This window comes from Microtus pennsylvanicus, chromosome 12 (assembly GCF_037038515.1).
Source record: "Microtus pennsylvanicus isolate mMicPen1 chromosome 12, mMicPen1.hap1, whole genome shotgun sequence".
Classification (NCBI taxonomy): domain Eukaryota; kingdom Metazoa; phylum Chordata; class Mammalia; order Rodentia; family Cricetidae; genus Microtus; species Microtus pennsylvanicus.
The window spans coordinates 85,513,922-85,532,981 of record NC_134590.1 but is presented as its reverse complement, the minus strand read 5'-3'; the positions used below and the strand labels follow the sequence as shown (position 1 = coordinate 85,532,981).

The window sequence follows — 19,060 nt, the reverse complement described above, 5'->3', positions numbered from 1 at the left end:
ATATCTTCTTTGTACAAATAAAGCTTTTTTTTTCAGGGGGCAGAGCTAGCCACTAGCTAATCATAAGATGTCTGGAGATCTGTACAGACAGACAAGAGGTGATCAGTGGGTGGAGAGAGGACAGGATAAGGCAGGAGGAAACTGCTCAGTATCTTTTCAGCTGGGAAGTGGAGAGGTAAGGGGTGGCTGTGGTTTTACTCCTTTGCCTCTCTGATCTCTCAGCATTTTCCCCTATATCTGACTCTGGGATTTTATTATTAAGACCTATTAGAACTAATGCTACATATTGGTGCCCAACTTACAGGAAAGATTTCACAAAAAGCTGTTGGCCTGAGACTTTGCAGCTACCAGCATAGGTCGGAGCTGCATGTAGGGCTCCCATCAGTCACTGCCTTGCCCAGCTAGGTTTTCTTTTTTTTTTCCCCCTAAGTTCTGAACAAGTTTGGGATTTTTCTGTTTTAACCTCTCTACAACAGTCTCCAGCTGCCACCCAAATTCCAGAAGCACCTGGGCTCCAAATGGCACAGAACTTCCCCACCCTAGTCTGGCTGGCTGACTTCAGCAGCCCCGCCACATGTGGTGCTTTTTCCTCACAATCCCCTGTGCATTTTTCAGATAGAGGCTGTCTTCCTGCACTGTGGGTTGTGGGCTTTCCCTACATCCCCTCTCCTCAGGCTGCAACTCCTAGCTCATGACTACATGCTAGGAGCCACAGCTGTCCTCGGCCGGGCTGTTCACTGTCTGTGTTCACAGTTCACTGACACTACCAGCAGATGTGGTAAGACTATTGGAAATTCTTAAAGGGAGGAATTAGTTAAAAGAGAGGGTCTTTTCCCACATTAAAAAATGGGAAACACTAAGCCAGGCAGTGGTGATGCATACCTTTAATCCCAGCACTCAGGAGGCAGAGGCAGGCAGATCTCTGTGAGTTTGAGGCCAGCCTGGTCTACAACAGGTAGTCCCAGGACAGCCAGGGCTACACTGAGAAACACTGTCTAAAATTTAAAATGAAAAAAAAGGAAACACTATTACTATAGAGAGATTTAGGTATACACTAGACAATATGAAAATGGAACAATTAAATGAGAAGATAACTAATTTAGATCAGACTTATGTAATGTCAATTATAAACATTATCAACTTTATTGTCTTTTTTAATCACTAAAAAAGTTGGTTAATATGACTATCAAGATACAAGTATTAGAGAAACTTAATAAAAGAGATCATAGAGACATTCAAATCCAGACAGAGGAATTTAATGAAGAACCAATTTCAGCATTTCATTATAAGGTTAAAGAGTAACAACCTAAGGTTTTTTAAACAACAAACTTTAATCTCTCCAATCACCTTGCAGGAACAAATGCTAAATGATAGATATCCCCAAGGCTGTGCAAGAGTTAAATATAATTCTGTGGAAATGTTAGATTTAAGGAGCTTCAAAGAAGCAATAGTCTCATATGGCATGCATTCAACTTTTGTGAAGCAGATGATAAACTCACGGTCAACGTGCAATAGAATGATCCCTAGAGACTGGAGAGACTTGATTAAAGTGATCTTGGAGCCTGCTCCTCAATCACAATGTAAGATCTGGTAGAAAAAAAGGGGCTAAGACCATTGAAAAATGAAGAAGGGTTAGATGTATGAAAATCTCTCAAGACCAACTTCTTGCAGAGGGAGATTATGCTGACATACAATGGCAATCATGACCACCCCCTGGATTTGTGCAGCTTTGGATGCTTGGGAATGAACTGGAGAAATAGGAAAGAAAATTGAGTCATTTGCTAAAGTTACACAGGGCCCAAAAGAAGCCTTCATGGATTTCTTACAAAGACTAACTTCAGCAGTAAACAGAATAATAACAGATTCAGAAGCTAGACAAATAATAATTAAATATCTGGCTTTTGAAAATGATAATGCACAATTCAAAAGGGTAACTAGGCCATTAACACAAGATCAGCACCCTTGGAGGAATGGATATGAGATACAGTTAATATTGAATCTCATTACCATGATGATGCATAAATAGGAGAGGAGATTTCCAGAGATTTGAAGAAAATTTGAAATGTCAAGCTATTTCAATTGTAGCAAACACAGTTACCTAAAAAGATATTCTAACCATGGCATTCAAAAAAAAAAAAAAAAAAGCTTTCCTCTCCCTTCCAGATTATGCAAAAGCTGTGGCCAGGAGATGCATTGGACAAATAAATGAAGGTCTACAAGGACAGTCAGGGTAACTCTTTGCTATTGGGAAATACCTTAAGGGGATTCTTGCAGGCCCCCATGCCAATTCGATTCAGTCAATTCCTGTAACCATGAAGGAAACTCCTTCCCAGAGCAATTAAAGAACCTAATGCCTATAATAAGAAACCATACTTCTCTGGAAAACAGAAAATCTATAGAGGAGAGAAAAAATTCAGGAAAAACCATAAAGCAAACATTTTAGCAAACTTCTATAAATGAACAATGACAAAAATTAAAATAAAAATAAACAACATTGTCATTGAAGGTCTTGTAGACACTGGTGCAGATGTCACAATAATTGAGCCAAAATCTTGGCACCCAAATTGACCTCTTCAAGAGGTAAATATTCAGGTTTTGGGGACTGGAACTTTATCTCAGGTAAAACAGAGCACAAGATGGGTTGAATGTATAGGGCCAGAAGGACAAAGAAGAAAATTAAAGCTATATGTGGCTAACATAGCAATGAATTTGTAGGGACATGATTTGTTATTGCAAAGGAATACTCAGATAAACATTCTCTTAATCTTAGAAACAAGCCACACATTAACATATGTTCCTGGGAAAAATATTGATGGTATTAAAAAGAACAGTCACTGATCATTCAAGCTGCACAAGAACATGACACAACACCTGATAATTCAAAGGCACCAACAGCCTTGCCTTTAAAATGACTGATAAGACAAACCTGTATGAGTTGTGCAATGGCCTTTAACAAAAACTGCAGGTCACAGAACAGTTGGTACAGGAACAGTTAAATACTCAGAATATTAAAGAATCAACTAGCTCCTGGAATTCTCTTCTGTTTGTTATTAAAAAGAAATATGGGCAACAGAGAATGGAAACAGATCTAATAGCTGTTAATAAGTTAATTCAGCCATTGGGCTCTCTACAGTACGGAATTTCTTTGCCTTCCTTATTACCTGGATGGCCTCTTACAGTTATTGACTTTAAAGACTGCTTCTTCACTATACTTTTACAAGAAAAGGACAGAGAAAAAATTGCCGTCATAGAGCCTACTTATAATAATTCTCAGCCTGCTAAGAGATTTCAATGGGAGATTCTCCCACATGGAATGTTAAATAGTCCACATTGTGCCAATATTTTGTTAGTCAGCCATTGGAAATGATATGTAAGCAATATCCTGAATCTATAGTTTACCATTACTTGGACAGCATTTTGATATATAAAAATTTAAATAAAGAAAATGACAAATCATCCAGAAAAAAAAATGTCCCAAGAAAAACTAATTTGCAAGTGAATTTGGTACAACCTTTTGTACTCACCAAGATAGGATAGATATGGAGTATTTCTTCTGAATTTGCATTTGCTTATGGATTAGACATTGTTATGTATTTATTGCCTATATACATATTGTATATTGTTATTATACTTATTGTACATAGTATAAAAAAGAATTAGTTATAACTAAATTTAAATTTTTAGACAAAAAGGGGAAATGTGATACTTTTTTGTACAAATAAAGCTTGCTTGAAGAAAAGAATGCAGAGCTAGCCACTAGCCAATCATAGAGGTCTGGAGGTCTGTACAGACAGACAGGAAGTGATACAGCTGGGCAGACAGGGGAAGTGATAAGGCAGAAGGAGACAGGAACTCGGTCTCTTTTCAGCTGGAAAGGTAGCTGTGGTTTTGTTCCTTTGTCTCTCTGATTTCTCAGCATTTTCCCCTGTATCTGACTCTGGGCTTTTATTACTAAGACCTATTAGCAGTCATGCTACAGATTAGTTTCATATACATAGTAAGATATTGTGATAGGACCAAACCAAAGCATAGTATTCCTATTTATTTCTGAAACGCAATGCCTGAATGAAATTTTAAACTATATCATTAGCAATTCTCAGCCTGACACAATGTCTCAATCTGTAATATCTGCCATTTGTGTTACAGTGTTCAGAAAGATTGGAGTGTGAAACATTTTGGTTTGGAGATAGTGAATAAATATTCAACCCTTAGGAAAGTGGGCTGAAAGATGCCATGGATATCTAACAAATTCAGTTTGCAATGTGAGAAATTTTATAGTACACATGACTTGTTTTGTCCAACAAGGACATGGATGAAGAGGAGCAAAGGCATAAAGACAGACAGGATAAATTAAACCTCACATCAGCATCGATTCAAGTGTGGGACCCTCAACCTGATGAAAGCAAAGCATCTGTATGGAAGGACTATTATTATACATTCAAAATCGCTACAACTGTCCTTATTCTGATCATGGAGTCCATGTGTGTTCATGATGTGTGCTCACATCACACGTGTGGAACACACATGTACAATCATGGAGTGGGTCCTCTCTTTATACCTTTATGTAAGTTCTGGAGCTTCAACTCAAGTTTCCAGGCTTGCACGCCAAATGCCTATACCTTGCTAGCCCGAATTAAATATTCTGAAACAAGCAAAAGGACTTAGCTAAAGATATATACAGTGATATATTTGTAAAGCAATTAGTACAGTCTCCATGATTTCCTAACAAATTACTATAATCTCTTCCAAAAATGTTGGGGAAGAAATATGATTGACAGAATGTAAATGACACATGATCAACTCAGGTTAGTCACTACAATTGCTTCTCTTTTATTCATGTTGAAAAAGTCCTTCAGGAATCTGTATCTGTATAAAATTAATTCTATTTTATACTATGTCATTAAGTATGACCACTTTATGTAAACAAAAGACTCTGACTTCAATACTCATCACCCATATGAAAAAGTCTGACATGAAAGCATATACTCATAATCCCAGGTGTGGGGAAAGAAGCACTAAAAGATCTCTAGGGCTCAATCTTCAGGGTAGAGAGCCAAATCAACAAGTTTCAGATCAGCAAGAAACACCATTACAAAGAAAAGGTAGAACACAACTGAAGAAACTGACAGATGAGTATGTCCACATAAATGAAAACACATGTTCAAATGCCCTCACATATGTGCGCACATGCAGACATCAATACATAGATACATGCCATTAGAAAGTTTTAGAAACAATCAATACTTAGTTAGTAATACAAAAAGAGTGTGAGAAAAAAATTCTTACCAAAAGCATCTTCAACTCCATCATAAAGCTCACTAGATCAGGAGACTGCTTCAATCTCTAAATCAAAAGATTTCCAATTAATAACTCATGCAATGAATGCTCCACTCACTGAAGCTGAAATGAATGTGGACAATGGATTAACTTTAACTAAATATTAACAGTATTAAATAGTGAGATATTGGTCATCACTTCTATTCTTGCCAATTTCATTTTGAAAGAGTAAATAAAACTTTTGTCTTAGTTTGCTTTTTATTGTGATAAACACAATTACCAAAAACAACTTGAAAAGGAAAGGGTTTATTTCCACTTAGAGCTGTAGTCCATCCTGATGGCCAGGGCCTCCAGGTAAGGACCAAAAGCCGAGACCAAAGCAAAACACTACTTATGGCCTTGCCCCCGGGGGTGCTCAGCTCACTTTCGCTTTCTCATGCCATCCAGGACTACCTGCCAGGGGTGGTATCATCTCAGTGGACTGCACCTTCCACAGCAGTAACTAATAAAGGAAATTTCCTACCAACCTGCTGACGGCCATCTGGTGAAAGTAAGTTCTCGACTGAGGTTCCTCTTCCCAAAAGCTCAAGCTTGTGTAAGTCAAGTTGATTAAAACTAATTAGTCTACTCGGATGAAATGTAGTCAACAGTGGATAAATTCACATAAAACTGCACACTTGCCTTCATTTCTTCAGTACTCATCACTAAAAACTTAGGAAGGCATTATTTTAAAAGGAGAAGAAGGGCAGAGTAAAGAGATGTGAACAGAAAGAGGAACATAAGATATAAAATTCTAACTTCTAAAGTCTAGTGTAAAGGTTTGAAAGAAAATGGGCCCCAAAATGAATGGCACTATTAAGAGGTGTGACCTTGTTGGAGTAGGTGTGGTCATGTTGGAAGAAGTATGTCACTGTGGAAGTAAGCTTTGAAGTCTCATATATGCTCAAGCTCCTGCCCAGTGTCATAGACCACTTCCTGTAGCCTGAAAGATGTAGGACTCTCAGCTAAATTTCCAGCACCATGTCTGACTGCACAACACCATGTCATGCCATGATAATAGACTGAACCCCTGAACTATAAGAGAGTAACCCCATTTAAATGTTTTCATTTCTAAGAGTTGCCAAGGTCATGGTGCCTCTTCACAGCAAAAGAAATTTTAATTAAGACACCTAGTTAATGGATTAACTAGATTTATTAATAATAGTATACACTTTGCTTCTTGATCATTAAGGCCATAGATAGTCATTTTCATCCTTTCACAGCAAGGTTATCCTAACATTAAAAAAAAAGAAACATTCAATAAAAAAACTATTAAAATAAAACGGCAAAAACAGCTTTCCCTTATAAAGCAGAATGGATATTTCAGAGATCTGGTATACAATTTCTATAAAATCTTTTATTATGAAAATAACGACATGACGTGGGAGTCCCCTCTGTGTGCTGTGATTACCATTAATGAATACTCTGGACCTATAGCAAGGCAGAACTTAGGTTGGCAGGGAAAGCTAGGCTGGATGCTGGGAGAAAGAAGGGCAGAGTCAGAGAGAAACTATGGAGCCACGGGAGACAGACACTGGGAACTTTAGCGGGTAAGCCACTGTCACATGAAGATACAGAGATTAATAACAATGGGTTAAATTAATACGTAAGAATTAGCCAATAAGAAGCTAGAGCTAATGGGCCAAGCAGTGATTTAATTAATATAGTATCTATGTGATTATTTTGGGTCTAAGCTAGCCAGGCAGCCGGGAACCAACAAGCAGCCAAACTCCAACAACAACTACAGAATAAACAGTCACATCTTAGAATGTTTTCTTAGAATACTACATCATTTCTCTGCTAAAAAAAATACTGCTTACTTTATGTTTCTGTTTTACATTGTGATGCATTGCACTAGCCACACACTGTTCTAAACAAAGCTAAATGTAAACTTGTTCGATGTTTTCAGAAGAGAAAATTAAAAGCCTAAGGTATTTGAATAGCACATGATGGCAAAGCACCCACATAACATGGTGGAGCACATGCCTGTGGAGTAAATCTGACACCATTAATGCTTTTACGTGGGACAACTTGTAGCAAAGCCCTGTGAGCCATAATCCAGCAGCTAAACACAGCTCAATACCTTATTTTATAATGAGTTCTACTAGAATGCAGCTTTACCCCTGTGTCTTTCACTTAAGGCTCTTTAGGTGTTGCTGTCAGGGTTTGGTTGTTTATCAAACCCGTACAACCTTTATAATAAGTTTGTTAAGTGCTTGGGTCATATTTACTGAAAACAGTATAAGAAAAAATTAGTAACATTTAATTGAACCCTGGGGGGAAAAAACTGAATGCTGAGTTTTCCCTGACCAGCTGGAAGGCAGGGGGATAGAAGTGATGGCAACTTTAGAACTCTTCTATCAGAATAAGCATAGAGAAATGGGGTATTTGTCTCACTGTTTGCTTAGTCCCTATGAGTGTATTTCTCGGGCTATTTAAATGACTGAATGGTAGACTCATTCTAAATTTTTCATGTACAATATAAATTAGTAACAAGAATGAGGGAGCAGGGTAAAGAGAGTAGAGATAATCTCAACATTCCATTAAAGCAATGCTGAGCTCACACAACTAGCAAAAGAGTTTGCATTCTTCTACTCAAGCAGGTTCATCTCACACACTCCTCTGTGACCCAGTAGTGCTTCAGAGAGGGTGAGCGTCCTTGCCTGTTATCACCATAACTTATTTTTCACACAGAATATAATACAGAACCTCAGGAGAGACATGCAAAGGAAAAGATCATTAAAACAAGTGCGATTCTACTAACATTTATTTTTCTGGAAAAGACATTCCACCATTTGACTTATTTCAGCAATAATTTCATTTCCAATGTTTCTATACTCTTCCAATGACTTTTTAGATAGGGTACACCAAGCACTAAGAATAGCTAAATTAATGCTGTCAAGCTCTCTCCTCAGTCACCCTCGGCTCCTCTCTTTATGATAGGTCACAGGGACCTAAGTGACTTCCATTTCACCTTACTTCTTCATAAACCAGAACTACAAAACCATTATTGTTATACATAGCCTAGGTCCAAGCTTTTTTCCTATCACCACTCTGAAAGTTTAGTAGAGAAATCAACCAAGAAATACATATGGATGGGGTGACCACATTTGAAAGCATAAAGTCTCAAGACTGGAAATCAATTTCAAACCCCAATGTTGCCTTGACATTTGCTGAGGATTCCAGCAAACATTCTACCTAATACACAATCTTTAAAGCACTTGAAAAATACAAAACACATCAATTAATAAATAAGCTTCTTTACAAACCAGGACTTTAGAGTGCAAATTTAGTAATTTCTGTCCTCATTTTGAATAATAAAACTATTAACATACTTACTTGTTGGACAATTTGACGGTATTCATTGAGTATATTTTTCAGTTGCCAGCTAAACAGTAATCTAAAATTTTAAAAGGGAAAAACAGTTTATTCATTGTTTGCTTTTACGAGGAAAAAATATTTTATGCTATCAAACATGCACATAAAATCAAAAATCACATAAGCATAATTCTGACAAGTAAATAAAAATATTGACCACTCACACTGCTGAAAGTCTTATCACTTCAAACATAAATAACAACTATCTGTAAGAAGCATGCTAATAACACACCTCTTCTAAACTAGAACATGTTCAAATAAAAACTCCATTGAAGTAGACACTTTATCACAGTAAGAAGATATAATACACAGTTTGAATCATAATATATCAAATATACATTTGAAAAAGGCTGTGTACAATTTATTCTTCAAGTTACAGATTAATGTAACTGAACAGATACTTTTAATTATATAGGTGTTGATAAGTTCATCACCCCCAGCTTACCATAACTCAGAACATGATATTGGTAGATCAGTAACTTTTTTAAGGAATTGTAGAAAGTCTGAGTTTAGGGTTACATAGATGGCTCAGGGGTTAAGAGCACTGGCTGCTCTTCCAGAAGATCTAGGTCAGACTGTCAGGACCCACATGGTAACTCATAACTGTTCCCTGAGCAACAGGCATTCATGTGGTTCACAGATATATACACACTAACAAATCACTCACATACATGAAATAAAAATAAGTAAGTGGGACAGGGGTGGTGGTGCATACCTTTGATTCTAGCACTTGGGAGGCAGAGACAGGGGGATCTCTGAGTTAGAATGTGGGGGGTTATTCAATCACATTTTGAACCCCAAATCTGGATTTCCATTGATTAATTAAAATTAACCTTGGATCAAAAGGCTAAATTAGCAACTAATTGACAGAAAGTAATAATAGAGCATAAGAGGGCATCTGGAAGAGATAGAGAAAAACAGTAGTAGTAGGGATGAGTTTGGAGTGGCATGGCTTTTTCTGGTTTGACAGAGATACCAGTAATGAGATGTGACTAGTTGCTTCTCAGCCTCTCTGAGCTCACAGGTTTTCACCCCAGCCTTTGAATCTCAAGTCTCATTTATAAATAGAACAACAGAGATTTAGTTACGCTTCCTTTAGCAGTAGCAACAGGGCTGGTGCCTGTGGGATCAGGCCCTGCCTGGAATGGCAAGGTTGATGCTAGAAAAGCAGGCCAGTAACTGCGGTGTTGCAACTGCTGGATAAAATATCATTAGATTAAAGTACAGCCAGGGTGCCGAAATTAAAACAACATTTGGGTGGCACACAGGGATAGAGGAATCATGCCAGCCAGCTATTCTGCAGTTGCAGCTTGGGTCTTTTCACGCAAGCACTGACAGAAAGCAACTTCCACTTGCCTGTAATTGGAAATTGCATGAAGGGTTTGTGTTCCCTGTTGAAACTGTACAGAGACAGTAAGAAGTCAGCAGATTTGATGAGATACCTAGAAAATCTTAGAAGATAGTTAAACATATTAAAAAGAAAATCTTTCTCACATTAAGAATGGGGAACATTATAATGCAAGGACTCTGTATAGCACTACAAAGTATGGTTTGAAAATTGAAATTTTAAATGAAGGGAAAAATGACTTAGATGGGATTGACATTATGCCCATTGTAATTACTGACAGTTTGGAAATTTTAAAAAGAGGTTTGATAAGTTTGACAAATATAATAATTTGACTGATGAGATGCAAATCTTAGAAAGACCAGTGAAAATAAGAAAATGTGATTTATAAGATACGGACTTTAGAAAGACTTACTAACGAAATGAGGAAAAAATGGTTAATAATATACAAGTCTTGGACTTGATATTGATAAAGACACAATCTAATGAAAATAACAAAAATACTTAGACACAGACAGAGGAGTTTAGAGCACAACCTACCTCACCATTGTATTATGAAACTGAAGAGCAGTGGCCTAAGGCTATTAGAATACAAACCTTAATTTTTCCAAATTACCGTACAAGAATGGTCACCAGATAACAGGCACCCCAAGGTGACAGAGAAGTTAACTGAAATAATGTAGAAAGGCTAGCATTTAAGAGATTTAAGGAAGCAGTTATTTCATACGATATACATTCCTTATCTGTGGGGCAGATGCTAAATTCATCAACAACTTGGAACAGAATTATTCCACAAACTGAAAAGATTTAGTTACAACAGTATTGAAAGCTGATCCTCAGTTACAATGGAAAACATGGTGGAGAGAGGAAGCAAGGGTTCTAGAACAATGAGGTAGGGCTAGAGGTCATGACATTTCCCAAGACCAGTCTCTAGGTGAGGGCCAGTATGCCTATTTGCAAAGAAAGTCATATTTGATGATAACACCTTGGATTTATTGTGTATAGCAGCTTTGGATGCTTAGGACAGGGCTGAAGAATCAGGAAAGAGGGATGATTCACTTACTAAAATTATACAAGGCCCAAAGGAAACCTTCACAGATTTCTTTTTTTTTTTTTACAAAGATTGACCTCAGCTGCAAATAGAATGATATCAGATACAGATGTTAGAAAAATGTTGACTATTTGGGTTTTGAAAATGCTAATTCAGAATGCAAAAGGGTGATTAGGATCTTAAAGACTAGATCAGCACCCATAGATGAGTGGATCCAAAATACAGCTGATATTGAATCTCTCACACTTGTGATGACACTTGGGTAGGAGAAGTAAAATTTCTAAAAGTTGCAAGAAAAATCAAAAGGTCAGATATTTTAACTGTGGTAAGCTAGTAATCCCTGAAAAGGGATTGTAGGCAAGGTGTTCCTAGAAATAATTTTTTTCTAGAGATAATTAAAATGAAAGGCCCCAGCCTTCTGAAATATGTAGAAGGTATGGCAAAGGCTGTCAAAGGACTAATGAATACAGATCAACACGGGACCGACAAGATAACTCATTGCCAAGAGAAAACACCTTAGTAGGCCTTTCCTAGTTCCCAATGTCAAACTGGGCTCAGTGATTCCCTGTTAGCATTGGGAAAACCTCTCCACAAAACAATTAAAAGACTTACTGTCTGTTATTACAAACCATACTGCTCTGGATTGCAGAACAGGTTTAATTAAAACAAAATTTTCAGGAGATCATAAAGCAAGTATTTTGGAACACTTCTATAAATGCTCAAAGACCAAAATAAATACAAATCAATGGCATTGAAACAGAGTGTTTCATAGACACATGTGCAGATGTAACAATGATTTCACCAGAATTTTGGCATTTGGAGTGGCCTCAAGGGATAGGAACTTTATCTCAGGTAAAACAAAGTATAAGATGGATCAAGTGTATAGGACCAAAAGGACATACAGGAAAATTAAAACTATATGTGGCTAAAATAGTAATGAATATATGGGAATGTGATTTGTTGTAGCAATGGAAAACAAAGACTAACATTCCTCCATTATCAGAAACAAACCATAAATTAATGTATGTTTCTGAGAAAAGTATTACAAGGCACAAAGAACTAATTGAATTCTCCCTCATACAATAAAGGGAACACCAATTTCTCGATCACCTACATGCTATACTGATGCAAATAAATCAAGAAAGGCAGGTTATAAACCAGGAAAATTAAGTAAAGTGGCTCAAAACCCTTATGATTCAGTTCAGAAATCAGAATTATAAGATGTGTTATAAGATTTTCCAGAAACTCTTTATATAGTTACTGAATCTCAATAGGAAGAAAGTGTTGTTATAAGTATTGAATTTTCTGAACTTATTCCAGTTGATTCAGAATTAACTTTGTTATTTATTTGACTACAAGTAATCAGAAATAGAAATTATCCTTTGTATATAGCACACATCAGATCCCATATAGTTCTACCAGGTCATCTTGAACAAGTTAATCTTGGAATTGATCAGTTATTGGTAGGAAATCTGTTAGAAGACTCATAATTTCATTAGAAACACCATTTTAAAAGCAGGATATGAAGAAAAATTTTTCTATCACTTGAAAACAAGCCAAAAAATTATAAGTAAATACCCTACTTGTTCTCTGTACATCAAACTCCAGTACCTGTAAGAAGTAACCCAAAAGGTACTCAAAGAAATGAAATTTGGCAAAAAGAATGTGTTTCATTTTGTAGAGTTTGAAAAATTAAAGTATGTGCACCATACCATAGATTCGGCATTTCAATATGCAACTGTTTTAAGTTCTTGAAAGGTTGATTCTATAATTATACATTTATTAGAAGGCATGGCCATTATTGAAATATTTGTACAAATTAAGACTGGCAATGCTCCAGCATATTTCTCTAGAGAAATAAAACAGTTTTCTTCATATTACAACATAAAGCATTTTACAGGTATACCACAACACCCTACAGGACAAGCAGTTATAGAAGCAAATATAATTAATAAAAAGAAAGGGGTAATACAAACCCCCAAGATATAGATTGCACAATGCTTTACTAAGTTTGTTTAAATATTAATGAAAAAGGAACAGCAAATGTAGAGAGACATTTGATGATAGAAAAAAAAACCCTGCTGAATTAAATCAACCTATATATTTTAAAGATGTGTTGACCTTGTAATAGAAACAAGGATATGTATTACATTAGGGAAAAGATTTTGCTTTTATTTCTGTAAGAGAAAAAAAAGCTATGGATACCATCAAGATTGATAAAGATTAGATTAGGAAAGGAAAGGCCTCTTGATTAGGAGAGGTAATAGTTCATCAAACAGCTTGGATATTGAATCTAAACTAACTTATAAGACTAATAAATATCTTTGATTAACAGGTAAAAACAGATTTCTACTATTAAAAGATAATATTTTTCATTTGCCAAAAGACATTTTGCCTTAACAAAGATATAACCTAACAAAAAAAGGAACTCTCCAATGTTAGGGTTTGGAAAGAATTTTGGTTTTGTCTTTCCAGGAGAATAAAATCATCCAACTCAGAAATCTGAATAATAGACAAATGATACATCTTTAGATAGACAAATCATCCAAAGAAAAATGTTCCAAAATAGAGTAAAATTGGCCCAATAATATACCACATTTCCAAACAGGTAAAATTTCCTAAATCTTCCCAAGTATTTGTTTCTGCTGTTCTCCATAAACATAAAAGACAAATGGTCTTTATGTAGTCCCAGCTCAATTAAAAATTAAAGCTAGCTTCGGAGTTGGAGCACAGCTCTCTCCTTCTCTAAACCCAAGCATGCTTGTTAAGGGGAAATCCGAAATCTCTGTCTTATGTCAGAGGAAACACCTGGTGTGGAATAGAAGAAAAACCAAAATTAAGGGACTATTGTATTGCCACTAATCAAATAATTGTTTGGTTTTATTTTCAATCTTCAAAACTTTTCTTAAGATATAAATATTATCCCAAAATTTGTAAGATTAATATATATATACACATACATATATTTAAACTTTCTGTCAAGATATAAATGGTCATATAGAGTATTGACTAACTCTAGAAATAGTCTTCATCTAGCTTCCTGTGTGTGATATGGGCTTGAGTTTGGAGCAGGTAAGTCTGTGTACACCAGATATACTTAATAGATTGTGGTTCTTTAAACTCTCTGAGATCTGATGCGTGTAACAGTTAAAATGTTTACGTATTCTGTAGTAATTAGGACGGCGGGGCTGCGTCCCCAACACCCCAGCCGCCTGCACGGCTAGCTTTACCCAAAATAATTGCACAGAAACTGTATTCATTTAAACACTGCTTGGCTCATTTCTACCTAGCATCTTCTAGGCTAACTCTCGCACCTGGACTAGCCCATTTCTTATCATCTGTATGTAGCACCCCAAGGTGCGCTTACCGGGAAGATTTTAGCCTATGTCCATCCTGGGTCGGACCTTCATAGTGTGCGTCTGCCTGGGAGCTGGGAGCATGGCGTCTCTCTCTGAGGTGTCTGCTCCCGAGAGGAGAGCTGTCGGGTCTGACCTCACTTCCTCTTCCTCCCAGCGTTTTGTTCTGTTTACTCCTCCCACCTATCTCCTAACCAATGAGAGCCAAGCAGTTTCTTTTTATTTAACCAATGACCTTCCTCCATCAGTATTCTACAGTGAACAGTAAGCATTCCTAATAGTGACCTTTGAAGTCTCCAAAAGAATGATGGGGCCCCGAAATGATGATTCCACCTGGTTTGTATTAACACCAGTAAGCTGACAAACTATAAACTGCTCAGGATAATTTCAAGGTGGTTAGCTGATATGGTCCATCCTTACAGAATTCTCCAGCCAGGACTTCAGATAAGCCCTTCACTTTCCTAATCTGTGGATAACCAATGTTACAGCAAGTTTTCCCAGGACTTGACCATGATCTCATCTTCTCAGAGTCCCCTAAAGATGAAGTTGCCCATATACAACTGGAAGTAATTTTAAGAATATGGCATCCACATGCCCAAGAGTTAGGGTGGGTGGTTTTTAGTCATCGCATGGGTTATGAATGCTTATTGTCATTTATGGGGTGCTAGTTACAAACTGTTAGTGATCATGGTAAGAAAGGAAACTAAACAAGAGAGGCTGGAATGAAGCATGTCTTTCTGAAAGAAAAAAGGGGGATATGGAAAGGATAGGATAAAAGGGTAGATTATTGGATCTACTTTAAAAAGCAACTCAAATTAATCTCAAATATTTTACATTGGTATAGATTTTTGTATACAAAAATATTATTTTGTGAGAACATACTCTATATATGTTCTTACTCATGTGTGTGTGTGTGTTCCTACTTCTTTAAGGTATTTTTGTATATTGATAGAAACTTAAGGTTACGTTTGTTATAATATATATGTGTGTGTGTGTGTGTGTTTCTACTCTTGTTTAAGGTATTGTACCTATGCAGCCTATTTTAAAATGTAAAGAAATACAAGTTAGTAGTTAGTCATTTATAAAAATCAAATTTGAGTTATGTTATGCATGTTTACACGGTTAAACAGAGATATATTTTAGATAAATGTTCTTCAAACACTTCAGAGATATACAAATTATGGCATTTAAGATGTTTTCATAACCTAAGGTTTTTCATGACAATGAGGCATGTTTGCACCTGGCTGGTGCGGGAGAATTGTCTGTATTCTGTCAATCTCAATCATGTTATAAATAAAAGCTGATTGGCCAGGCAGGAAGTATAGGCGGGAAAAGCAGACAGGAAGTAGGGGTGATGCAATGAGAACAAGAGAATTCTGGGAAGGAGGAAATTGATTCCTCCCATTCCAGCCCAGTCCTGCACCACCAAGGAAGCAGGATGTGACCTGCCAGCTGAAAAGGATACCTAGCCATATGGCAAAAATAGATCAGAATAATGGGTTAATATAAGCTACAAGAGCTAATAAGTAGCCTGAGTTAATGAGCCAATCAGTTTATAACTTATAGAGATCTCTGTATGATTTTCTTTGGGGCTGGATGGCTGTGGGGTACCGGGCAGGAGAGAAACCCCAACAAGCAGGCCCCATTCATGTTACACCTGGCAGCACCAATTTACTTCCGAAACAGATGATGGGCATAAAAGAACTTTCACATGGAGTTTGTTTTCAATGTGACAAAGTTAGCTACTGGGCAAAAAACTGCCCTTGCCCCAACTAATGACAATATGTTGTCCAAATTGGATGAGCAGGACACAAAAGAAGGCAGCTGCCAAACTTTGCCATGACAAGGTATGACAGTGCTTCAAATTTCCTACTTTGTAGAAATGTCTGTCCCATATACTAGGCCTGTGGGCCAAAGATGGATGCATCAACATTACAGAGGAACCTTGGGTGACTAGCCAGGTACCCAGCTATTTCTTTCATTTCTATAGTTTTGAAGTTGTTTGCTTTGCTCTTTCTGTTACTCAAGTAATAATATATCCTTCGCAGGTCTCTGATGAAGTTGAAGATGACGAGTTAGTTATAGTTATAATTTTCCTTGTTACCAAATTAAGAAGAAAAAAACTCAGAGAAGAAGTAAAAAATTGTATAGGTTAAGAGACATAAAAGCTTAAATTTTTTATCTAAGAAAATATTTTGAGGTTTAAAATGATAGTTTTGGGTTGGTAAATCAAGTTAGGATAGGAAGTAAATTAGATACAAAACACTGTATTAGCTCACCAAGATAGGAGAGATAATAGAGTAGTAAGTAGTATCCTTACTTGATAATTGTTCTTAATGTATATAGTTTTATTGTGTTGGAGTTTAAACCTTTCCTCTTTATTTAGACATAAAAAGGACAATATTAGGAAATATTCAATCACACTATGAAAACCAAGTTTGCATTTGCATTGATTAAAAAAAATACCTTGGATCAGGAGGCTGAGTTAGCAACTAGTTGAGAGGAAGTAATCATAGAGCATCAGAAGGCATCCAGAAGAGAGAGAGAGAGAGTGACAGGAAGTAGGAGGGGGGATTTAGAATGGTGTGGCCTTTTCTGGTTTGGTGGAACAGAAGCACAGGTATTCTGGAGGGGGCAGAAAGGAGAGAGGGTTAGCTAGTTGCTACTCGGCCTCACTGAACTCATAGGTTTCCACCCAAGCATTTGAATCTCAAGTCTTAATTTTAAATATAATGACAGAGATTTAGTTAAAGCTGCCTCTGGCAGCAAAGACTAGTCTGGTACCTCCAGGAACAGAATTCCCCCCAGGCTGTGGCCTGAGAAGCTGGGCTGCTATAGAGAAGCAGGCTGGTAACTGCAGAGTTGTAATAGCTGGCTGAAATAGCATCAGATTAATGTGCAGCCACTGTTCAAAATTAAAACAACATTGGAGGTCATCCAGATCTACATAGGATGCTACAGAACAAACAAGGTTACACAGAAAAATCCTGTCTTGAAAAAAAACTACAAATAAATAAATAATAAAAATAAATAAATAAATAAAAAGTCTGGATTTTCCAAACTGCATCCTTTCTGATCCACCACCGTTCCCTCTAGTCTGCTAAACTCCATTCCCAGACCTGTTGAAGAGAGAGCGGGCTCTTTGTTCCATCCCGCTCGGGTAGCTTACACCCGAAATAATCACACAAAAACTGTATTCATTTAAACACTGCCTGGCCCATTATCTCTAGCCTCTTATTGGCTAACTCTCATATATTAGTTTAACCCATTTCCATTAATGTGTATCGCCACTAGACTGTGGCTTACCAGCATGAGTCTAACCAGTGTCCATCTCAGGCAGGAGAATCATGGTGTCTGCCTGACTTAGCTCTTCTTCCCAGAATTCAGTTCTGTCTCCCTGCCTACCTAAGCTGCTGCCCTATCAAATGGCCAAGGCAGTTTCTTTATTCAGCAAATGAAAGCAACCTCCTACACCGCACCCCATCTCCTCTCTTAATAGCAAAGTAGTCTTCACAACTGCCCTTCTGCCAACAGCATTCTCACCAATACTTCCCATCCCTTGTCACCAAATTGGTCTCTTATTAATTACATGTTTACTGTGGTGCTTCCTAATTTATCCTGCATATATTTTCTCCTCAAGGCATTAAGCTGCTTAAGTACAAATCAGCTTCAGAGCTCCAGGACTCTTCCTTCCAGATCCACCTATCTTTTCTACACAGCAGTTTGTAATTCTCAATTTCCTTTTTCCTCACTCATGCATTACAAAACCCAAAGCTACCTCTACCTATGACCAGTCATGAAATCCCTGTGTTTCTACTCTTAAACAGCTCTGGTTTCTTTTACTCACAGGAACTGAAAAACAGAACTGAGGTGTGTGCCCTACCTTCTGAGGAGCTGTTTCTGAGACAGGCAATTTTACTGACCAACATGACAGAATGGTTCTTCCCAAATTATAAGACTTTGCTTGTACAATAAATATCACAGGAACGCTTCGGAAGTCTTCTAATCCTTCGCAATGTCCCCTTAAGTCCCTACTAAGAACTTATTGGGAAAGTATACACAATTGCTCCTTACTGCCTTGATAATAACAAAAAGAGAATTTCTGTGTTATCTTTGAAAAGTCACCGAGCAGTGGTTTGCAAAGGACGAACTGCTCTGGAAGAAGCAGAAACGATCTGGGGACAGTGGCACTATCTTGATAAATATTTCAAGCAAAACTCGTCAGCAGAACCATCCAACATCAGGCCACCTACTCCACTAACACACGGATAAAAGGAAACGCCACGTCACCTTGCGTTCTTTAGTTGCCGGTCTTTAGGCAGCACTATTCTAAGGTGAAAGTCGCTTCCCTGTGGAAAAGAAAGGTACAAATTTACTTCTTTCACTTAATTCTAAAAATTTAAAGTCACACAAAACATATTGTCCTATATAAATATTGTCCTATATTTATAAAGAATATCAAGTTTAGTTAAATTTTTAAACTTTAAAATATAAGCAACTATACACACACAGACACATACACACACACACATATACACGGGAAATCACAGAATATTAAGATAGGACCTGGATTTTTAAAGAAAAAGATATAAGAAAAAGAAATACTGTGAAATT

The 19,060-nt window shown here is 37.0% G+C and overlaps 1 protein-coding gene across 3 annotated transcripts in view; it reads right to left on the bottom strand.

The window, feature by feature from the left end:
* Fancl (FA complementation group L) overlaps positions 1-19,060 on the bottom strand; it is a 71,443-nt gene that overhangs the window by 45,222 nt on the left and 7,161 nt on the right. For all 3 annotated transcript variants that reach the window (XR_012907202.1, XM_075942433.1, XM_075942434.1), the window contains exons 2-4: positions 18,737-18,795; positions 8,656-8,716; positions 5,287-5,343 (exon numbers count right to left, since the gene is read on the bottom strand). Coding sequence is in view for 2 of the 3 variants with exons in the window: in XM_075942433.1 (XP_075798548.1) it covers positions 5,287-5,343; positions 8,656-8,716; positions 18,737-18,795 (177 nt within the window). In the remaining variant the exon portion in view is untranslated. The remainder of the gene's footprint in view (positions 1-5,286; positions 5,344-8,655; positions 8,717-18,736; positions 18,796-19,060) is intronic.